Consider the following 20,003-nt stretch of genomic DNA (forward strand, 5'->3'; position numbering starts at 1 on the left):
TCATGGGATAGCATCATGACAACATGATGACAATATGGTAATTTTCCAGAACCTTCTATTTTAACTATGAAAATGTTGCGTAGTTAGTTTACATCTCTCTGAGTTGTTCTTCACTAAGGCCACAATTAACATTTCCCCTTTAAATGAAAATGTACTTCAACATTTAGTACATTCTTGTTTCCTTTGTAGTTTAATATTCATTGACTGATTTCTATGTAGATTTACTATAGTACTATCAACCTATTATTATGCTTTCATGTCAGTTTCCTCCTCTAGTATTATATCTACTCAGAGTGTTGTTAAATATGGCTGCAATCAAGGTAATTGCAAAGCTGTTTGATATTTTGACATGGAAATAGAAGTTGACCTCTCCCTCTGCTGTATTTCCCTTCACTAGAATTAGTAATTGCACAGGCTTGTGTTTGTTTTAAGAATGCAATACATATTCAAAAAATATGACATTTTAGTTAACTTGTTTAAGCATTTCAGTAGCTAAACTTTTAGGGACCAGGGATGTGGTTTCTAGCTTTACATAATAACACCTCTTCAATGGGAATACTACAAATGGTTGTTTGCCAAATTAATGTAATCAGCCTATGGGATACATCAGATAAGATTTAAATCAGTCTGGATTGTGATCCAAATGTGGAAGACTTCCCTCTACTTATCCCACCTGGGGGCAGCCCTTTGATCTTTCTCTTTGTCTTTGGTCACAAAAAAATATAAAAATGTAGAAAGCTAGCAATAAAATGTAGAAGAGCATTCAAGAATGGTATAATCCCTGAGGTTTTTATTTATTTATTTTATTTTATTTATTCTTTTTTTTTAATGCCGCCTTTCTCCTTAGACTCAGGGCGACTTACAATATGTTAGCACTAGCACTTTTTAACAGAGCCAGCATATTGCTCCCAAAATCCGGGCCCTCATTTTACCCACCTCAGAAGGATGGAAAGCTGAGTCAATCTTGAGCCGGTGATGAGATTTGAACCACTAATCTGCAGATCTACAGTCAGCTTTAGTGGTCTGCAGTACGGCACTCTACCTGCTGCTCCACCTCTGCTCTTTATCCTTTATCCTTTTGGGGGGGGGGGGGGTATACATTTTTATTGTTTTTTATACCTTACAGAGATTCCAATTTACATACCTCAAGTTAAAGTAAAATAAAATATCAGATGCCAAATTCTTAGTCAAATTAATCAAATTTTTCTAATTATTTATCCAATTTATTCTGGTATATATCATTCATCCTGTGCTACCTCCTTTCTATATACTATCATCTGGATTTTGGGTATTGTTCTTCATCTTCCTTTGCATTTAAAGTGCTATAGCTATCTAGATTTTTCTTGGCTATTTGCTGTTTTTCATAACTATGTCATTGTGCTTCGGTCCATTTCTAGCCTTCTTACTAAACTCATTCCTGCTTTTATTTTAAAAAAAACCCTCATTTTATCGTAGCTGCCCTTAACAAGAGAAATATCCAAATTTACTTCTTTAAAACCCAAGAAGGAAAGAAAAAAGGGGAAACGGAAAAAAGAAACACTATTCATATCGTATCTTAATCTAATTATAACAGTGTCAATATAAAATATACATAGGAGGAAGGGTTATTGTTAGAAATTTTAAGATGTATTTCCTACTCAATTCATTTCTTTCATTTCTTTCATTATATCAGTATATCATTTCTGCTTTAACAAATCAAAATCAATATAAATCATATTGTTCCATTATTTTTGCGAAAAGTAAAGTATATTCCATTTAAAAAGCCAGTGTATTAATATTCTTTCCTCTAGATATCCTCCACTGCCGTTCTTAGTGTGATAGTCTTTCCTAATCTATAAATTCCACTGCCAATCCCAGTGTAATTATCTTCCCTAATCTATGTGTCACTCATATCAGTGCAATAGTCTTCCCTATTCTAATTACTTTCACTGCTAAATGCAGTGCAATAATCTTCCCTAATCTATATATTTCCGCAATCTATATATTTTCCCTAGTTCTATATATCTTCCACTATCGAACTCAGTGATAATCTTCCCTAATCTATTCAATTTATCTCTTCCTTGTTTCATGTCTTTCCCTGATACCTAACATAATTAATACTAATTATTATCCCACATTGATCCTACTCCTGATATTGTATCTCTCATCCCCTTTCTTTTCCCCCTTCCTCCTATTTTATTTATCACCATAAATCAGATAATCAATTTATAATTCAATCAATCAGAAGAAAAAGAAAAAGGAACAAAAGAGGGAAAAAAAATCCAAAATAATAATCATTCAGAAATAATCATAACCATTTTCAATTATCTCATCCATATTAAGCACAATAATTATAACTATTTTCAATTTTCTCATTCATAAACCATTAAATTTTCTCCCCTTGTACAGTTCTTCCATTTTAACATTTTATATCTCTTGCTTATATATTTGTACATTTGTATAATATATATATATATATATATTCCAATAATAAACTCCAATAAGATTAAAATATTAATAATTCCAATTCATTATGTATACTCATTTCTTTTTATAATTTATAACTTTGTAAAAAAAAAATTAAAAAAGAATTAAAAAACCTATCCTCTTCCTCTTCTTTATGGTACTGGTAACTTTTAGTATCTTCTGGATTTTCTTAAAAGTGTTGAATTTCGAATTATATTGTCCAATGCATTTTCAATCAAATCAGTCAGATCAAGTCAAATCAGTTCAGTTCAGTCATTTTCATCTTAAATATTTTCTTCCTTCCTTGCAATAGCTGATCTACCTTCTCATAGCCAGTCAATGTGGAAGTCAAATGTCAAAATCTTTAAGGAAATAGCAAGCTAAACAACTTAAAACCCACCTCTGCCGCCAGGCATGGGGGAATTGAGATCCTCTTTCCCCCTAGGCCTTTACAATTCTATGCATGGTATGTATGTATGTATGTTTGGTTTTTATATTAATTGATTTTTAATCATCAATACCAAATTACTATTGTACACTGTTTTATTGTCGCTGTTAGCCGCCCCGAGTCTCTGGAGAGGGGCGGCATACAAATCCAATAAATAAATAAATAAATAAATAAAGCTGCTATATTTCTTCTGGCCACACGATGGCACTAGATGACAAATTATCCAGCCCTTTTCCAGATAGCTTTTTACCAACTATTTCCAATTTTGGTATCTTCTTCTTCCGGTATTTTACATTCCTCTTTGTTTACATAAAAAAAAGAAAATATATAGCTTCCACAACAGGGGTTCAAGGTTCCAGATTGCAAAAGGCAAGTTTAAAATAAAACCAATTAGATAGCTAAAAAAAAATCCAATTATGGGCAATTCGCTACTTTTCAAAGCTTTCGCTGAAATGCCACCTTGCACAGATAGCTGCTTTCTTCAATCTCTGGCTGTTTTAGCTCCGTCCAGCAACCAATTGCAAAACAAAAGTCCAAAATCCCTTTCAGGCACTTTCAGCTTACCACCAGCGACTGCAAATCCCTCCCTTTCTCTGTAAGCAACTCCTTCAGCTCTTTCCAGATGTAACCATTCAGCTTCCATCCTGGTGTCGCGTTCTCTCCGCAACTGTATCAGCTCAGGCATGGCTGCTTGTCCGGCTTCACCACAGCCGGTGCGAGACAGGCCAGTTCACCTGGTGGGGCATGCCGGCCCCTGGCAGTGCCCCATGCATCACTCTCCCTGCAGGAGAGATCCGGTCTGGTCCAAAAGGACCAGAATCCCTGGGCAATGGGAATTCGGGTCCATTCCCAAGACAGAGGGAATGGCACGGCTGCTGTGGCCATCAGATCCTGCCCCTTCCTCCTATCCTTTAGCCTTTTTAATGTGTTCTAGTTCTACTTTCTAAGTCATTCTGAGTTCTCTCACAACTCACTGTCTCCACAGTCACTAGCATTGTCTCTATGGACCAATTGCTGGGTGAAGGATTAATAGGATTGTCATAGGCTTCTGTGCTTTGTCCTTTGCTGGTAGCAGCAACAACTCCATAGCTGCTGTTCTTTGCTTGTTCTAAGCTCTTTGGCATTCAGATTTCTTGCAGTGACTCTAGTACTTTGTTTACTTATAGAAAATTCTAACTGGTGGCTGGTATTGAGTCTGGACTGGGTGAGCGTTGTGAGATAAAGGAGCCTCCTAGCTTGGCTTCACATAGCATCTCTTCTATTTTTCAGGATTGTCTATCTTACTATTCTCCACCCCTTCTAGTTGTGGGAAAGCTGCTACTAACTTATGTCATCATCGCAATTGTTACAGCTTTGACACTTCTGTTAGCCCCACAGCTAATACTTTGGTCTGCTTCTCCACTACTAATTTCCGGTGTCTTCAATTCACTTTGGAGTTCTTTTCCATTACTTCTCTTCTCAATTTTTCATTTTTCCCCATCTTCCCCATCAGCCACTACTTTTCTTTCTTTCTCCAACATTCTTCCCCTTCAGGCAGAGCCTGTTTAAATTGAAAAAGGAAGGGCAAGCTTTTAGACAACAATGGGAGGAAAAGAAGCTTGGGTATTTTCTTTACAGCATATTCCTCCTCTCACAGACAGATACTGACTTAAAGTTAAAAAGCACCACCACAAGAGAATGTAGAAACTTCCTTTAAAAATGTAAATAGGCTATTTTTTTATTGGGACAGTATTTCTTCCAAATCTGAAACAGGTCAAAGTTATATTTATTGTTTTCATGATGAATTTAAAATACGAACTTTGAATCTTTGGATCTTTTACATGCAAATAGATATATATGTTTTCAGGATTTTATGTTACTGAAAGAAAGTTTTCATAATCTCTTATTAAGGGATAAGTATATTACAGTGTTCCCTCAATTTCCGCGGGGGATGCATTCCAAGACTGCCCGCGAAAGTTGAATTTCCACGAAGTAGAGATGCGGAAGTAAATGCACTATTTTTGGCTATGAACAGTATCACAAGCCTTCCCTTAACACTTTAAACCCCTAAATTGCAATTTCCCATTCCCTTAGCAACCATTTACTCACCATGTTTATTTATTAAAGTTTATTTTAAAAAATATTTATTAAAGGTGGATGAAAGTTTGGCGATGACATATGACGTCATCGGGCGGAAAAAACCGTGGTATAGGGGGAAAAACCAAGAAATATTTTTTAATTAATATTTTTGAAAAACCGAGGTATAGACTTTTCACGAAGTCCGAACCCGCGAAAATCGAGGGAACACTGTAAATACTTTCCCCCAAAAAAAGTACTCCTTAATCATGAACCTTTGGATGCACTGAGCAATGCACTGACCGGATCATTCTTTTCTTTGTAGCTGCATGTTTAAAAACTAGTAATCTAACTTATTTATGGTTGGTGGTGATCGAGTGTAGCCCAGTGGAACAAAACAGAGAAAAATATCAGATAATCAAATATCAGATTTATCAAAATACTCTCGGTCAAAATTATGTGGTATGTTTGACTCACAACTTGGTAAACTCTAAACATGCCATAAGCCATGCTTCATGATATAGGACTTTTTAGACAGGCACATTTGTTAGTATCTTGTTTTGTTGATTTGTCTTTATGGTAGTTTATTCCTGATTATTAGTCAGGAATGGTATTCTGCCATACTCTAATTTTGGTGAATCTTCTAGATAGAGAAATGTCTGATTTATATGCAAGGGATCGGAATGTTTCCTAAATCTGCAAAGAATGTAGTAATAATGTTGTAACATCACTAGAGGGGGCAGAAGCAACATTTTCAGTCCTGTGCATAAGTGTCCACAGTTAGCCATGATGATACCAAAGATGAAATGCTTGTACAACACAAGCTCTGCTATTTCACGCTTGCATTGTGATATTGCATACAAATAAATAAGGGGCAAGATTTGCATCAGAACTTATATTTTATCCCTTGTCCCATATCCCCCAATCCTGCCTTTATTTATTGTTTCTTTAATGGAAAAATATACCACTGAAAAGGATGGTTTGCCTATTAAATCTGCTTTTATAACATTCATAGGGGATTTTTTAACATTATATTGAAGGAGGCAGTCTGTTCTTTATATTGGGGATAGAAATTGTCAGTTTTAATAGACTCCTTTAAATTCCAATTTCTGGCAGATTACATCCAGCATAACATATGGGATTAGATTAGATTAGATTAGATTAGATTAGAAAATGGCATGGAAAACTGTTATCCTTTATCAATTTATTATTGCTGAATATTGCGATAAAGAATATGGATCACTGCCAGTTTATTGATTACAGTGCTATAAAAGAAAATTAGTCCTTAAACTAATAAAATAAATGGAGTTATCTTCCACAGCTTCTCCAGATTGGGTAAAATGATAGTTGATACAAGAGTTGTTGGGAGTCAGTTGTCTTCTAAATTGTATGTATGCATGTATAAATAAACAACAATTGTTGCTTATCAGGTCACAAAGAATCAACTACGTGGTTGAATATAAAGAACAAGGTGTCCTTTTAATGCAAGATACTGAACTGGGCTTAACTCATATTTTCAGGCCAAAGTTCAAGGGAGAATTATGAATTGGAGATACCTCCATTCTGCCTTAAATGAGTTTCAAAAAACAACTTTTATACTGTTTTCTTAAGGGTTTAATAAAATAATTACTGTTCCATTGCAGAATATTGTATTGTAAGAATACCATTCAAATTTTAAAATAATGTGGCATGTGCTCCATTAAAAATGTTTTTAAAATGTCATCATCACCAAGTGAGATCCAGCTTCACCTTTTTTGTACCTGTTAAAACTTAGGTCATATATGGCTCTCAGCCATCACAAAGTATCGCTCATGTAAAAACTGATATTTGTGATGCTAGCTACTAGGTAAAAGCTCAATGGATTGAAAGAGTCTTCTTGAACAGAAATAAAACTGGTGGCCTTCAAGGTTAAGTTACCGCTAAGTGTATCATTAACTACACTAAGAGGTACTATGTAGAAATGACATTTCATACTTCCATATTCCAATTAATTTTAAAACATTGTTTATCTATCTTTTTTGCCCTAATAAAATAATGGCTTTTATAAATGAAATATAAACAGCTTTATTTTTTTCAGCCACCTACAATCTAATGCCCTGTTTTCCCAAAAATAAGACATCCCCTAACAATAAGCCCAATCTGGCTTTTGGGGGCATGTGCTAAAATAACCCCACCCCCCTCTCAATAAGCCTTTCCCTGAAAATATTTAAATGCTTGCATAGCTGGTCCCAGCCATTTGGTTAGGTCAGGTAAGACAGTAATAGAAGCCCCGTCTTGCTCCATGCCCCCCAAATAATAAGACCTCCACAAAATAAGGCCAAGCACTTATTTCAGGATTCAAAAGAAATATAAGTCAGGGTCTTATTTTGGGGAAAACACAGTATATATGGGTTTTTTTTCAAAAATATTGCCAAATTTACTATATGTAATAATAACTGAAAGATTATAAATTGATATTTAGTAGCAAGGTAGTTATGAAAGTTGGTTCACAATGAATAAAATACAGTTCCATGTAAAGTCCTGGAAGAGTTCATGCTGGAAGACTATATGGAAATGATGAAAAATAAATTCTTTTCAAGTTCCTCCCTGTTATAAAATGGAAACATCTCTTGTGTAAAAACCTTAATGTGCAGTAACAAAAAATGGAGAATTGGTGATAAAGAAGAAAAGGTAAGGTAAATTTTGGTATGTCATATAGCAAGATTCCATGTTGTGAATATGGATGATATAAGATGTTAAGATGGTTTCCATGATTTATTTACTATGATCTTAATCTAGGTTACTCACAGCTACATGTGACATACATTGCACAATACAACAATTTCCACAACGTATATCATTACTGTATCCGTATTAATGCCGACAAAAATCAGCCTTGGTTCATGATTACTATATAATTTATGTGACTGCCTGGCTGGATGTTGGGCTTGCACAGAAGTGGTTTGCAGTGTGTTGATATTGAGTGAAGCACCCTTCCTCAATGCATCAGAGCATAATCATTGTTTCAAGTCTTACATTGCTCATTTCAAGACTGTGTCTAATTTTTTGCCTATGCGTGTACATACAGCTCTTCTATTGGGACCGTAAGGAACCTCCTTAGCTACAGCAACCCCAGAATATTGTGGACAGTCTTCAAAGAGGCCAACACTACAGTCAAAATGCATGATAGCTTTAGGTTTTGAGGAGTAGTACTTTGGTTATGTTTAACATAGTTGGTCAAGAGCCCCTTTCAAAATCTTTGCTCAACCCTACATGTATTATCAGGACAGCTGTGTTCATGAAGCATTAGGACAGTCTTTCTATTTATAGCTAAGATAATTCAGCTATCCTGCTTTGCAAAATGATAGATGTCAATGGATCACCAAGTGTTGGTCTTGACATTTTCCCAATAATTTAATAAATGATTTTAGGAAATGAATTATTTATAGCACACAAATAAATGTAGGTTATTATTGCCTCTTTTATTATTTTAATTATATTTTCCTACTTCCAAAAACTCAACTTTGAGAGCGAGGATCCCACTTCAGCTTCTTAACCAACTGAATTTGGCATGAGGCCATCCTAAAAAAGGCAAAATTAGTGGTCCCCCCTCCCACTTTTTAAAAAATGCAAGAGATTGTATAGGATTTGGAATGGAATGCCTTTAGGAAACTAATCATACTTATCCTTATCAAACCAAGAGACAGTTACAAAGGTCTCAAATCATTCAATTGAAATGCAGCCATTCTAAGCCTTGTTCAGTGGTGTGATTTGGGGATACAGGGAAGCCACATATGGATTATGGCTTGTTCATTCCTGCTTTTAACAGTTTAGACTTACAATGTTTTGTTTGCCATAGGCAAAAATATTAACTAATTTTATTTCATAAAATATAGTTCCATAAAACAAAAATATATTAGGCTTAAAAATGCACATTTATTATATAGCATTACAATTGTAGTTGGAGAATTTAGCCATGATATGTTAACCCAACTGATTTAGTTTTTAAATAAATTTCCATTGGAACAATTTTGTAACCAATGTCATTAATTTCAGTGGAACTTGTACAATCAATGTTGACTTTCTCTGACTCCAATCCATTGAGAATAAAGGGAGGCAATTCCCAGTAAGCAAATACAATGATTATTTTCACTTCTTTCTGCTGGTTGGAAATAAACCCCAGCTGGTTTCCCTGATATTTTAAAAGTTTGTTGCTGCACTGTTTCACATTTAGGATTGTTCTTTAGGATTAAGGCAGAACATTATGGGAACTAAACTCCTAACATTTTTTGTTGTCAGGAGTCCATCAAATTAATTTTTTTTATATTGCTATCAGTAAATTGGCTTATTAATTGCCTATTATTATGTACATTATTTTAATTCTTAAATTTGTTTTGTTTTAATGCTTACAAAATGTGGCTTAGTTAATTATAGAAATATAAAAATCAGATTGCAGTGAAGTGGTATCTATTACCACAAATCTGATTTCAGACAATTTCTTTTGTATGATTTAAAGGAAATCGATTTTCCTTGTTTTCTAATACATTTTTTAAAATTATGAGTGAGAAACATAACCCATTTTGAAGGATTATCATCTGACAGTACATTGTTTAATGGAGGATGGGGACAGACAACATGATACTATGATGCATTCCCCTGTTAATCCACTACATCAGTATAAGAACAATGAATGTTCCATACTTTCCCCCCAACTTTCCATAGCTTGATTTCCTTTTAATGAGCTCATATTTCAGCCAGCACAAGTACTTAGTAAACCAATGAAGCAATTTCTCCCAAGTTGGGTATGAAGTAGTTTTTAATGCTTGTAGATAATAAGAATACTGCATACATAATTAATTAGATTTATCATGGGCAAAAACAGCCAGTGGAAATTTGCAATTCCACATTAGAAATAGGATGGGTATAATGTTAGTTCTTCAGAAAGTTATCGAATGGGATAGATATGACTTTTTCTATTTTCCAGTTTTCATTTATCTGGTTCTTCATTAGATACATTTCTAAGAAGAATGGTGTGGGTGGTGTTTCATGCCCCTCTGGTTGTTTTTGACCTCTAAATTATTACGTCTGGCCACCATTGCCAGTGGAAAGAAACTATTAAGAACTGCAATTTGAGAATAACTGAATGGCAACACATAATCAATTCCTGCCCCAAAACAAGATTATTTTGATACAATATAACATCTAGCCTGCCAGATTGAAAGACAGAAGTTGGAAATTATTCATACTAGTGGTAGCCTAAATAATTGCATGAAGAGAAACCTTTGGAAAATGTTCACCTATTTTGCAAATATACTCTCTGCTTTCCATGAGTATTCAGAAGGACTGAGTTGAGTTTCCTGATCATAGCTCTTATTTTGTTTGAGTCAGATCTTTGAAGTTTGAAATCATAATATCTTTTAAGATTGAAGTGCAGTTATAAACAATGAAACAGTGATCTCAACAATTCAGTATTTATATTAATGAATTTTGTCAATTTGAAAATGCAGAAAAGTTCTGTTAAAGAACCTTAATAGAATATCCGTTTGTCATTGATAAATTTTAAAAGCTTATTCACCAAATGTCAGGATTTAATTGATAGTTTTACAAACCATTTTCTGTTCAGTTTGAGTATCATTATGGAAAACATTGTTAGTTGAATATTAAGCTATCTCTATAACAACAAGTGAGAGCAAATCTTTTGTATGCTTTAGTTAATATAGTAATTCTTGGATGGGTACTATTGGATGAACCGAAAAAAATAGATGGCATCACAGGAAACTTGAGATATATCTAAATATTTTTAACATGTAGATTGTTACACATTTTCCAAATGAAACATAAATAAACTTTTGAATTTAGTATATTTTCAGTGTAGTCTCTAAAAGTAGTTCCTTTCTATTTTGATAGATCACTAAACTATTAGGTAAAAATTGTCAAGAAATAATGGTGTATCAAACTGTTTCACTATTAAAGGGACGTGTTTTACAAGAAAACAGATCATTAAGAATATTTTAATGAGGCAAGCTGTGATCTGTGTGAGATTATTTTACATAGTTGTCAGTGTTCTTATTCCAAGATATTGTCTCTATTGGAGCAGGGAAATTCTTTAAAATCCCTGAAAGCATTGGTGCCACATAAAATCATGTTTGAAAATTATGTATACTCAGCTGAAATTTCAGCCACTGGGAGAAATTTGATTTGTATTTATTCAGTTATGTTTTTCACACTCATTGTTTTTTTAAAAAAAAACCTTTTAAGAATTAAATTAATATAGAATATTTGCGTAGTGAATTTTATTGGCACATAAAATAGCAATTGTACCACCAAGCTGTGCATGCTTATTATTGCACATTAACACAAATATCTTGATACTGCCTTTTCTCTTTTTCCTGCCATTGAAAACCTTTTGGTTAATATTCTTTCTGTAATATTTTAAAGAATTAGATCATTTTTTTAAATTAAAAAAATAATTTTTACACATTGTTTCATCTTAAATATTTCCCTCTTAAGCACATTACTTTCCCCCCTACTGTACATGCTTTTAATTGGATTTTTCTTTTTACAATTTGCAGTATTTTTAGAAAAGTCCTTTCTAGTGCAGTTTACGATGACGATATTTCCCCGCTTTTTCTTTTGCTGTGTTGGCACAGGCATTGTGCTTATTCTGTTGCAAGTGGTTCCAGTATTTGATCAGTTCGCTTGGCTGGAACTGATGGGAGGTAATTAGATGACTATATTTACAGCTGGAATAAGAAACCCGCCAGTGATTGAAGACAAACTCATTGGGTGGGGGCATTGGGTCAATTCTCAGTTTGGCAAGACAGATGCCTACATATACATCTTCTAAATGCAACCGTCTGATACTCAGTGAAACCTTGAAAATTTTTTCTGCTAAATCTCCCGAAAAAACATAACCAGTCCCAGAGCAGAATACAGGATACCGTTCGCTTGGATACAGATCAGGTGGCATGTACCACTTACTGTCTTTGTTCCGATTAGGTGCATACCCCCTCATTAGATAGCCAGTAAAGTATTTTTGCCGGGGAGGCAGCTCTGGCTTCAATAGCTTGTGTATTAAATACTCTGTATTTACAAACATGTCACTGTCAGTTTTCATAACATATGGAACATTTGGGCAGTAGGTGGCCACCCAGTTCATTCCCATGAGTGTTTTAATTGTTAAATTGTAATAAGTATCCAAGTATTCTTGTTGGATAATATCATGGTATTGCCTGCTTTCTTCTAGGATAGTTTTCTGAAGGTATCCATTTAATTTAATACTTAAACCTAGCAAAAAAATACGAACTATTTGAATCCCAGGTGCCAGGCTTTCGTTTCCCCAGGTTTGCCTGATAGCTTGCCGAGGTTCCACCTGGCCTGGTTCTGCAGCTATAAGAAGTATTAGGAACGGACTTGATTCTTGGCATTTTTCAGGCTCATTGATGATGTATTTAAAATGATAAGAAGCTGGATGTCCAGTTCCTTTTGCATTGTATATACTCCCATTGGCACTGAGCGTGTTCTCTAAACCAGTAACTCCCTGAGGTGACGCTCCCGTATCATTGGAATTAATAATCATCTGTGGTCTCAGGGTTTGAGGAACTGAATCTTTCCAAATGGTCCTTAAAGAGCTGTGGTTTGTTTCACTTTTTGTTGATCTAAATCCCCGTGTAGTATATGCCACAGGGTTTTCTTTGTATCCAACTCTGCCAGGCAGCCAATCATGGTGATTAAAAAACAGAAATATAGCAAAAAGGAACACAAGAGAAAGTAGACCAATGAAATGTGTGCGAAAGAGAGACCGTTTGGTATTCCAGGTCATCTTGGCAAAGCAGCAGTGCCGCCTTCTCCACTGAAGCATGTTGTAAGTATCCAAGAATGGATATGAGAATGATCAAAGGAAGTGCTTTCTTTGTTTGGGATTCACTGCTATTTCATGGAATTCATCTTGCGTCTTTTATAGGAAGATGGCTAGTAACTGGCAAGCTCTGCAAAAAATCAAAGGAGATTTAAGTGAATACGTTTTCAAAGGTTGGTTTCAAAGCTCCTTCTATAAGGAACATATAAAAAAGAAAGGAGAAACAATTATAGTAATGTGTGCACTACTATTAAATTTCAAATTATTTCTTATATATTGGTTTGGCATCCAAACCAATTCCCTTTTTACATTTGGTAAGTTAGCTCCCAAAGTCTTTGATTGATTATAAGTCCTGCAGGTTTTGAACTCATATTCTTCAAGTCCACACCCCATACTCACTCAATTTGCTATTCTTGAATTTTTGATTTGTGCAATCTGTTTTAAAAAGTATACAAGATTAATATATGGCACCGATACAAAACAAGATTATGTTCCCGTTGTTTTAAAACTTTCTATTGTTAAGAATCGTTTCTGCATATGCCACTAAAGTTCGTGAGTACAGCTGTTACTTTTTTTTTAATGTACTTTCTAGTAACAAGGTTCTTACTTACTTATTGAGTGTATGTTTTAAAATAGTTTTGCTTGGAGCAAGATGATTAATGACTTGAGTCAAACCAAGTTCCAGCATATTGTAAATAAAATTTTCTTGGTAAAGATCAAATATAAAGAATTTAGTACCCAGTGGCAGAATGAGGAGAACTAATTAAAGCTAATTTGAATGCATTGCCTAGTATAATTCACAGTATCTAGTCCCAGTGACTCTTCGGAAATTGTCATACATTGATAGAGGGACAGTCATAAATGGTTGATTATAGGAAAGCTCTGTAGTCACAATATGTTGCTTGACTAGTTTCCATTAGGCCCTCCTGTGTTCAGAAAGTCAGCGAGAAGATGCACTTTTTAGAATTAATTTTCAGGATGCAAATAACTCACTTAAATATCCTTCAGAATTAACAAATATTGAACATTTTGATAGATTTTGATCCTTTTAAACGTGCTCAAAAAGTTACAATAAAGCTTGATATTATTTTCTTTATATGATTATATTATCAAAAAATGACATGAAATGTCCCTTTAGTTTCTAAAAGCTATTGTAATTCATTTGGGATTTCAACTGTGTACTTGCACATACAGACCCACTCCCTATACCCACTAGTAGCATTTCCTAGAAATAAATGTCTTCATAGAAAAGCTGTATATACCTATGATGAATAAGATATTATAAACAATGTTTAAATATTGTTGGTAGATCATAACTAACATTTTATAAAATATTCCTACTATTACTTCATTTTTGTATTCTAGAATAAAGGTAATATGGAAGTTTTACGATACTGCATATTAAAACTCATGACATTATCCTCAACTGAGTCATTTTGAACATAATATACATTGATTTGTAATTCCATACATTGTTTTAAATGCTGGGGCTCTGAGCAGGAATAAAAGTCATATGAATATTATAATAGGAAATAATACCTTTTTAAATGTACATTTACACTATAATTAATGACTTTGCTGCCTCTTAAAGCATATATTGGAATTTTTTTTATTTAAAGGACTACTGTTTTGCATGAATGGCATATTCATTGTCATTTTCTCATTTTAAAAATAATGTGATCGAGAGGGATTATGTTAAATTGTCCTTCAACAGGGTGTTTCATTAAATAGGAACTTAAATACACAGTAGCAAAAACAGTTTGAAGTAAAATGGAATACAGTCTTTTGATTTTTCCAGTAGACATTAAGGAAAATTCAGTACAGTATGGAAGACATAGCAAATCTTTTAGTGTCTCAAACAAAATATTTTCTGTCATTCAGAACAAAAGCTCCATTTCATCATAGCTAACTACCACTAGGAGGAGCAAGCAGTAGGCTTAGCTTTGAATTGTAGGATGCTGTACATCTTTGTAAAACTTATACCATCCTTGAGCTATAAATTAAAATTCTCAGAACTATTTTCTATGGAACAATAAATATCCTATTAAAGTTGCCCCTTTGAAGTAGAAAGATTTTAAGTTTAAACATCCACGATATAAACCCTGGATTAATTCTAACATTATATTTTAATACTTTCTGGTTCATAACCTTATACTTTTTAATTTTAAAATTAATAAAATTAAAATAATCTTTTTAAATTATTTGTTTGTATATGCGAATATGTATTAACTACGTGAGATACAGTTAACTGGTGCAGCTATGTGGAGGACACAATAAGGACTTATTCTAAGCTGTCCTTTTAGAACTAGATTTTATTTGAACCACGTCTCCTGTATTTAACTATTTAAACATATTTGTTCATTACATCTATATCTGTTGTATACTTAATAATGTATACAGAAAAGGACAGTTTTTGCTCTTTTGCCACCCAATTATTATAAGGTGAGTTAAGTGTTAATTGATTTTACTATTACATTATATCCAATCAAAGACTACATAAAATATTTAACATAATCTTAGCTGAAAATAATCACATTGGTTTTGTAAGAAAATTAGCAATTATATCAGTTACTTAATATTTTTGCATGTATCGTTACAATTTTGTAACTAGTGAAGGCACTTATTTAATATGCCAACAATGTAGTTAATATAAAGTGTCAAGATATATACATGCATGTAAATTTTAAAATTGCTTTTTCCGCATAATGAAAAATATTCATAATTTAGGATCCAAAACACTATGTGTGGCATCACATGCACTTTGGATCTTTCTCAGTTTCAAGCATCTCTAAAAGCCACTCTGAAGGGTTAGGAAACTACATGGCACTGAAATAAACAAGAATGGAACTGTGGAAGCTAGTGCTTGCTTTCCGATCATAAATGGGCCACTTTGGATCATGGCCTATATTAAAAAGTCTACGGAGAGGGGCGGTATACAAATCTAATAAATAAAATAAATAAATAAACAGCTATGTTGAATGCCTCCTCGAGTTCCAGGTGCTCAGTTCAGATTGAATATGATGTTGTTTTGTTTTGGTTATGGACTTGCATATGTAAGTTACCCATAATTTATCTCTTGAGAGCTCCACTCAGTAATCGGAATATTTGAGGGGAAAGAAAGAAGAATGAAATTTGATATATCAGGCAAGGCAAAAATTTTAATGTCTGTATTAAATAGGGCCGGATATTAGTTGTGATATACCGGCATTAAGACTTACTAGGTGGAGGAATCTTCATTAGTAATTTTAAAATCCTAATAGTTTGAATAAAAATCCCTGGAATGTAAAGCAACTTATTTTGACTAAAGGTTTTTAAACATTATACATGATAGATATTTCAAAATTCATGTTCTTAGGCTGTTTATTATATTCTTGTAATTTACCTCAGATTTTGTCCTATTATTTTCTCAAAACCAGATTTCTCCATTTTTTAAAATTTTGTATTATGAGTTTTGCCTAAGGCAATGAAAACACATTTATGCTGAACAATCATTAATGATTTAGTATTAGTTGTTGGCTCGGGTTTTGGAAGAGAAGAAGTAAAGCAGTATTAAAATTGCAGTGGATTGAGGACTTAAATTTTTATTGCAGATAAGTAGCCTGGGTTTTTTTCCAATGAGCATTCCGAACAAAAACCTAGCATTCCTAGTCATGCTGGCAATGTAGTTGTTTAATAACAGCTTTTTGTTACTATGCAGCTCAAAACATTACATGCTACTCAGAACTTGGGATGATGTGATATATGGCCCCATCTTGAAGGAAATAGTATATTGAAGCTTCCTTCTGAGAATTCTGATGGTTATAGATACTACTACCTGCCCAGTTGATCCTGATGATCAAATCCCAAATAATTATCCTTTTGTAGATCCCTTTTGAAAGATTATATATCAGGTGTGGCTGTTAATAATAATCAGATGGCACTGGGTGTAGGTCTAAGGGAGTAAATCAAACCTTGGAAGGTTGAAAATGCCTTTGAACTTACTGGACTGATTAAGTGTGCTTTGATGGTTTTTAGAATATATCACATAATAGCTACCGGTATGTTACTAGTGTTATCCAAACACTAGTAAGAGTAAAAATTGTTCCTTGATTAGCTGATTTTTTTAGCACAAAGAGGATGAAGGAGATTTTGTAATATAAATCTGTTATTGCTAATAGTCTTTCCTCACCTTTCTTTCTCATTTTTTCTAATCTCCCCAGTATTAGCTTACCCTCGATTACAAGTGATGGTTTTCTTAACAAACACATTTCAATTCAGTCACATTTTTTTATCAGCTGTGCATACAAAAAGCCCTGTATTCATTATATAAATATATACATTAACACAGTTAATCATCCATGGAAGCATTAACTCTGGCTTCTCAGTGAGTGAATGACAACGCTCTCTGTTCTGTTAAGAAATCATGCACTTGAATGAAATACCGTACAATGATTTGACATACCTTCCTTGTTCATTCAGGCCATTTGTAGCATGAAAAGATTAAGCCCAGTGCAAGTAGTTTTGGCACACCATCCCTTCATCCAAAAAGATGCTATCAGCCATGCTTTCATCTCCCTCCCCCCCAATAGCCTGCTGCCTGAGACTGTTTTTGAAGACATCCACTGTGTCCATCTGTATGCTTCCTGCTCCGCTTCCTTCCCTGGTCGCCGGCCTTATTATCTTGATTTTTCTGTGGTCATCTCTTAAGAGACGGAAGCAGCACTTCTAGTTTCCATCCTCACAGACATTGTCTGCTGCTGCTGACAATAGAAGCATTGAAGCTTTTACAGTTGGTGGTTCCCTTCTTGGACAATGCAGTGCTGTGTTCTCTCTTCAGTATCCATATTTCTAGTGGCGATGTGAGGCAAAGCAGCAAGAACTAGCTAGAATCGGGAGCTGTTCTCCGGCATTTGATAATAAGATTTAGCCCACTTTCTTCATTGTTGCTAGGCAGTAACCAAAAAGGATGAGTTGAAAAATGTGAGGAAGAAAAGGGATTTAGCTGAAGGTTTTGTTCAGAAAAATCCAATCCATAGTTCCTCGGCTGCTGCACAGGAAGGCAGCAGTTTAAATGTGGGCTTTTGACAGATGCTGTCTTCTGACAGAGCAGAATTTCACGTCATTGCTTGGCTAGGTCCCACGTGACAGTTTGCATTCATTCGGACTAAATCTGAAAGCAGCCAGAGAGAGAGCACACTGCTTTTGCTTCCCTTCAACAGAGGATACACACATCCAGCATAGCATTGAATGAATAAAATGAAAGATAATGGGGATTGATGAGATCAGTGTGTTTTCCCCAATTGCCTTCCTTTATCTTTAGTGCTATAGCTACCATTTCCTAAACATATATTAATGTCAGATATTAGTTCATCAGGATTCATATAGATTTCTGTATTATATAAATGCAAACTCTTTAGTATATTGACCTTTATCATTTTTCAGAAGCTACTTTGAGATTTTTATAAATTACCTTGAGGTAAATTTATCTGCTTATACTAGACACAATGCCTTATTTTGAAAATGTTAGTCAAAACAGCTTCGGCCAGTTTGAACTTCACCATATTTTAAATATATAAAACAACTACAGCAGAGTAATAATTTAATGCCCATTTCTTTTTTTAAAAAAAGAGGCTAAAGGTTTATTTAATGAAACATTCTAATTCCATGTGGTTAAAAAGCACTTGAAGAATTCCATTAGCAAGGCTTGAACACAAAAGCATCATTGTTTTTATGCACATCTGAGGGGGCGGGGGGGATGTTGTCATTTTCATCATGATGTCATTGCAACAATGATGCATTTGTGCTGTAAGCATTATTGTGGTTTCTACTAGATTCTTTCATTTCAACTGAGATTAAAAGGCACATTGACTTTGATGGGGAGATATAACCTCCTTAATACACAATGCTTATAGCTTTGTTTGCTATGAATTTATTTCTATTTCATTTTTATTAGTTATTCCCTTAATAATAAAATAAAATAATTTTAACTGCATTGTGTAAATACATTTTTTTAAAAGCTTTTCCAATATCTCCTGCCATTCAACTTCATAGGATGAGCCATGGTTTGTAATGCAGCTTGAAGGAGAAAGGGTTTTTCAGCACTTCTATTTAAGATTGTCATCATGTTAAACATTTGTAAATGCTAGACGTTAATCATTTTTAGCAATTAGATCCTCATTCATTTTGTTTCTGAGTTAAAAAAAACATTCCCAAATGTATTTGTTTGTGACTTTAGAAGTCTTTTGTGAAAGAATTTGTCAAAGATGTTTTGCAAATCCAAATAAACAATGGTTGCCAGAATTTTATTTTACCCATTTATTTACATTTCTCAAAGCTTTAAAAGATTACAAATTTAGAATTTTTTCAGAAGCCGCTTTGATTCATCTTTATAAAGAAAAAGTATATGTCTGGTACTTTTAAAAATTGAATAATGTTTTGATCAGGCAATAAAATTGAATAATGCCATAGAGTAGGGGTGTCAAACTCAAGGCCAGATCTGGGCCATGATGAGGCTGAATCCAGCCCGCATGGCCATCCTAGGAACTGTAAGGGTCCAGCTTTGACCTGGGACGAGCACACACAGATCCGGTTATTTGTTGCTGCTTGGAGAGCAACTAAAGTAGTCTGTGGGACTAGATAAAAGAAAGATCGTTCAGACCTTCCAACCTTGCGAGATTTTTTGTGTGTGAGAGAGAGAAGTTGGAAGGTCTGAACTATTTTAGAAATGTAGAAACATAGAAGATTGACGGCAGAAAAAGACCTTATGGTCCATCTAGTCTGCCCTTATACTATTTCCTGTATTTTATCTTAGGATGGATATATGTTTATCCCAAGCATGTTTAAATTCAGTTACTGTGGATTTACCAACCATGTCTGCTGGAAGCATCTACTACTGTTTCAGTAAAATAATATTTTTTCATGTTGCTTCTGATCTTTCCCCCCAACTAACTTCAGATTGTGTCCCCTTGTTCTTGTGTTCACTTTCCTATTATTATTATTTTTTTACTGTAGTCCCATAGTTGGTCTGCATGTGGCAATGATGAAAGAATTGGAAAGGTTAGTGAAGGAATATGGCTGCCCTAGGTGGTGGTGGGAGTGGGCCTTCAGGCCGGGGTGGGTAGGGCAGCTCTGCACCCCCTGCCTTGCTTCGTCCTCCACCCCCTTCACTTCGTTCTTCGCCACTTCTCTTTGCTCCTGCCGTAACCTAGTAGGAAGCTTAGCAATGCATTGGTGTGATTG

At 34.3% G+C, this 20,003-nt stretch overlaps 2 protein-coding genes across 2 annotated transcripts in view; one reads left to right on the forward strand and one right to left on the reverse strand.

The window, feature by feature from the left end:
• The window catches only part of CDC73 (cell division cycle 73), a 132,712-nt gene that overhangs the window by 57,861 nt on the left and 54,848 nt on the right, over positions 1-20,003 (forward strand). The gene's annotated exons all lie outside the window — the stretch shown is intronic.
• Positions 11,215-12,788, reverse strand: B3GALT2 (beta-1,3-galactosyltransferase 2). The gene has a single exon (XM_070749015.1). The coding sequence runs from the start codon at positions 12,786-12,788 to the stop codon at positions 11,520-11,522; it is 1,269 nt and encodes a 422-aa protein (XP_070605116.1). The 3' UTR covers positions 11,215-11,519.

The sequence above is a fragment of the Erythrolamprus reginae genome, chromosome 3 (assembly GCF_031021105.1).
Source record: "Erythrolamprus reginae isolate rEryReg1 chromosome 3, rEryReg1.hap1, whole genome shotgun sequence".
Lineage (NCBI taxonomy): Eukaryota > Metazoa > Chordata > Lepidosauria > Squamata > Dipsadidae > Erythrolamprus > Erythrolamprus reginae.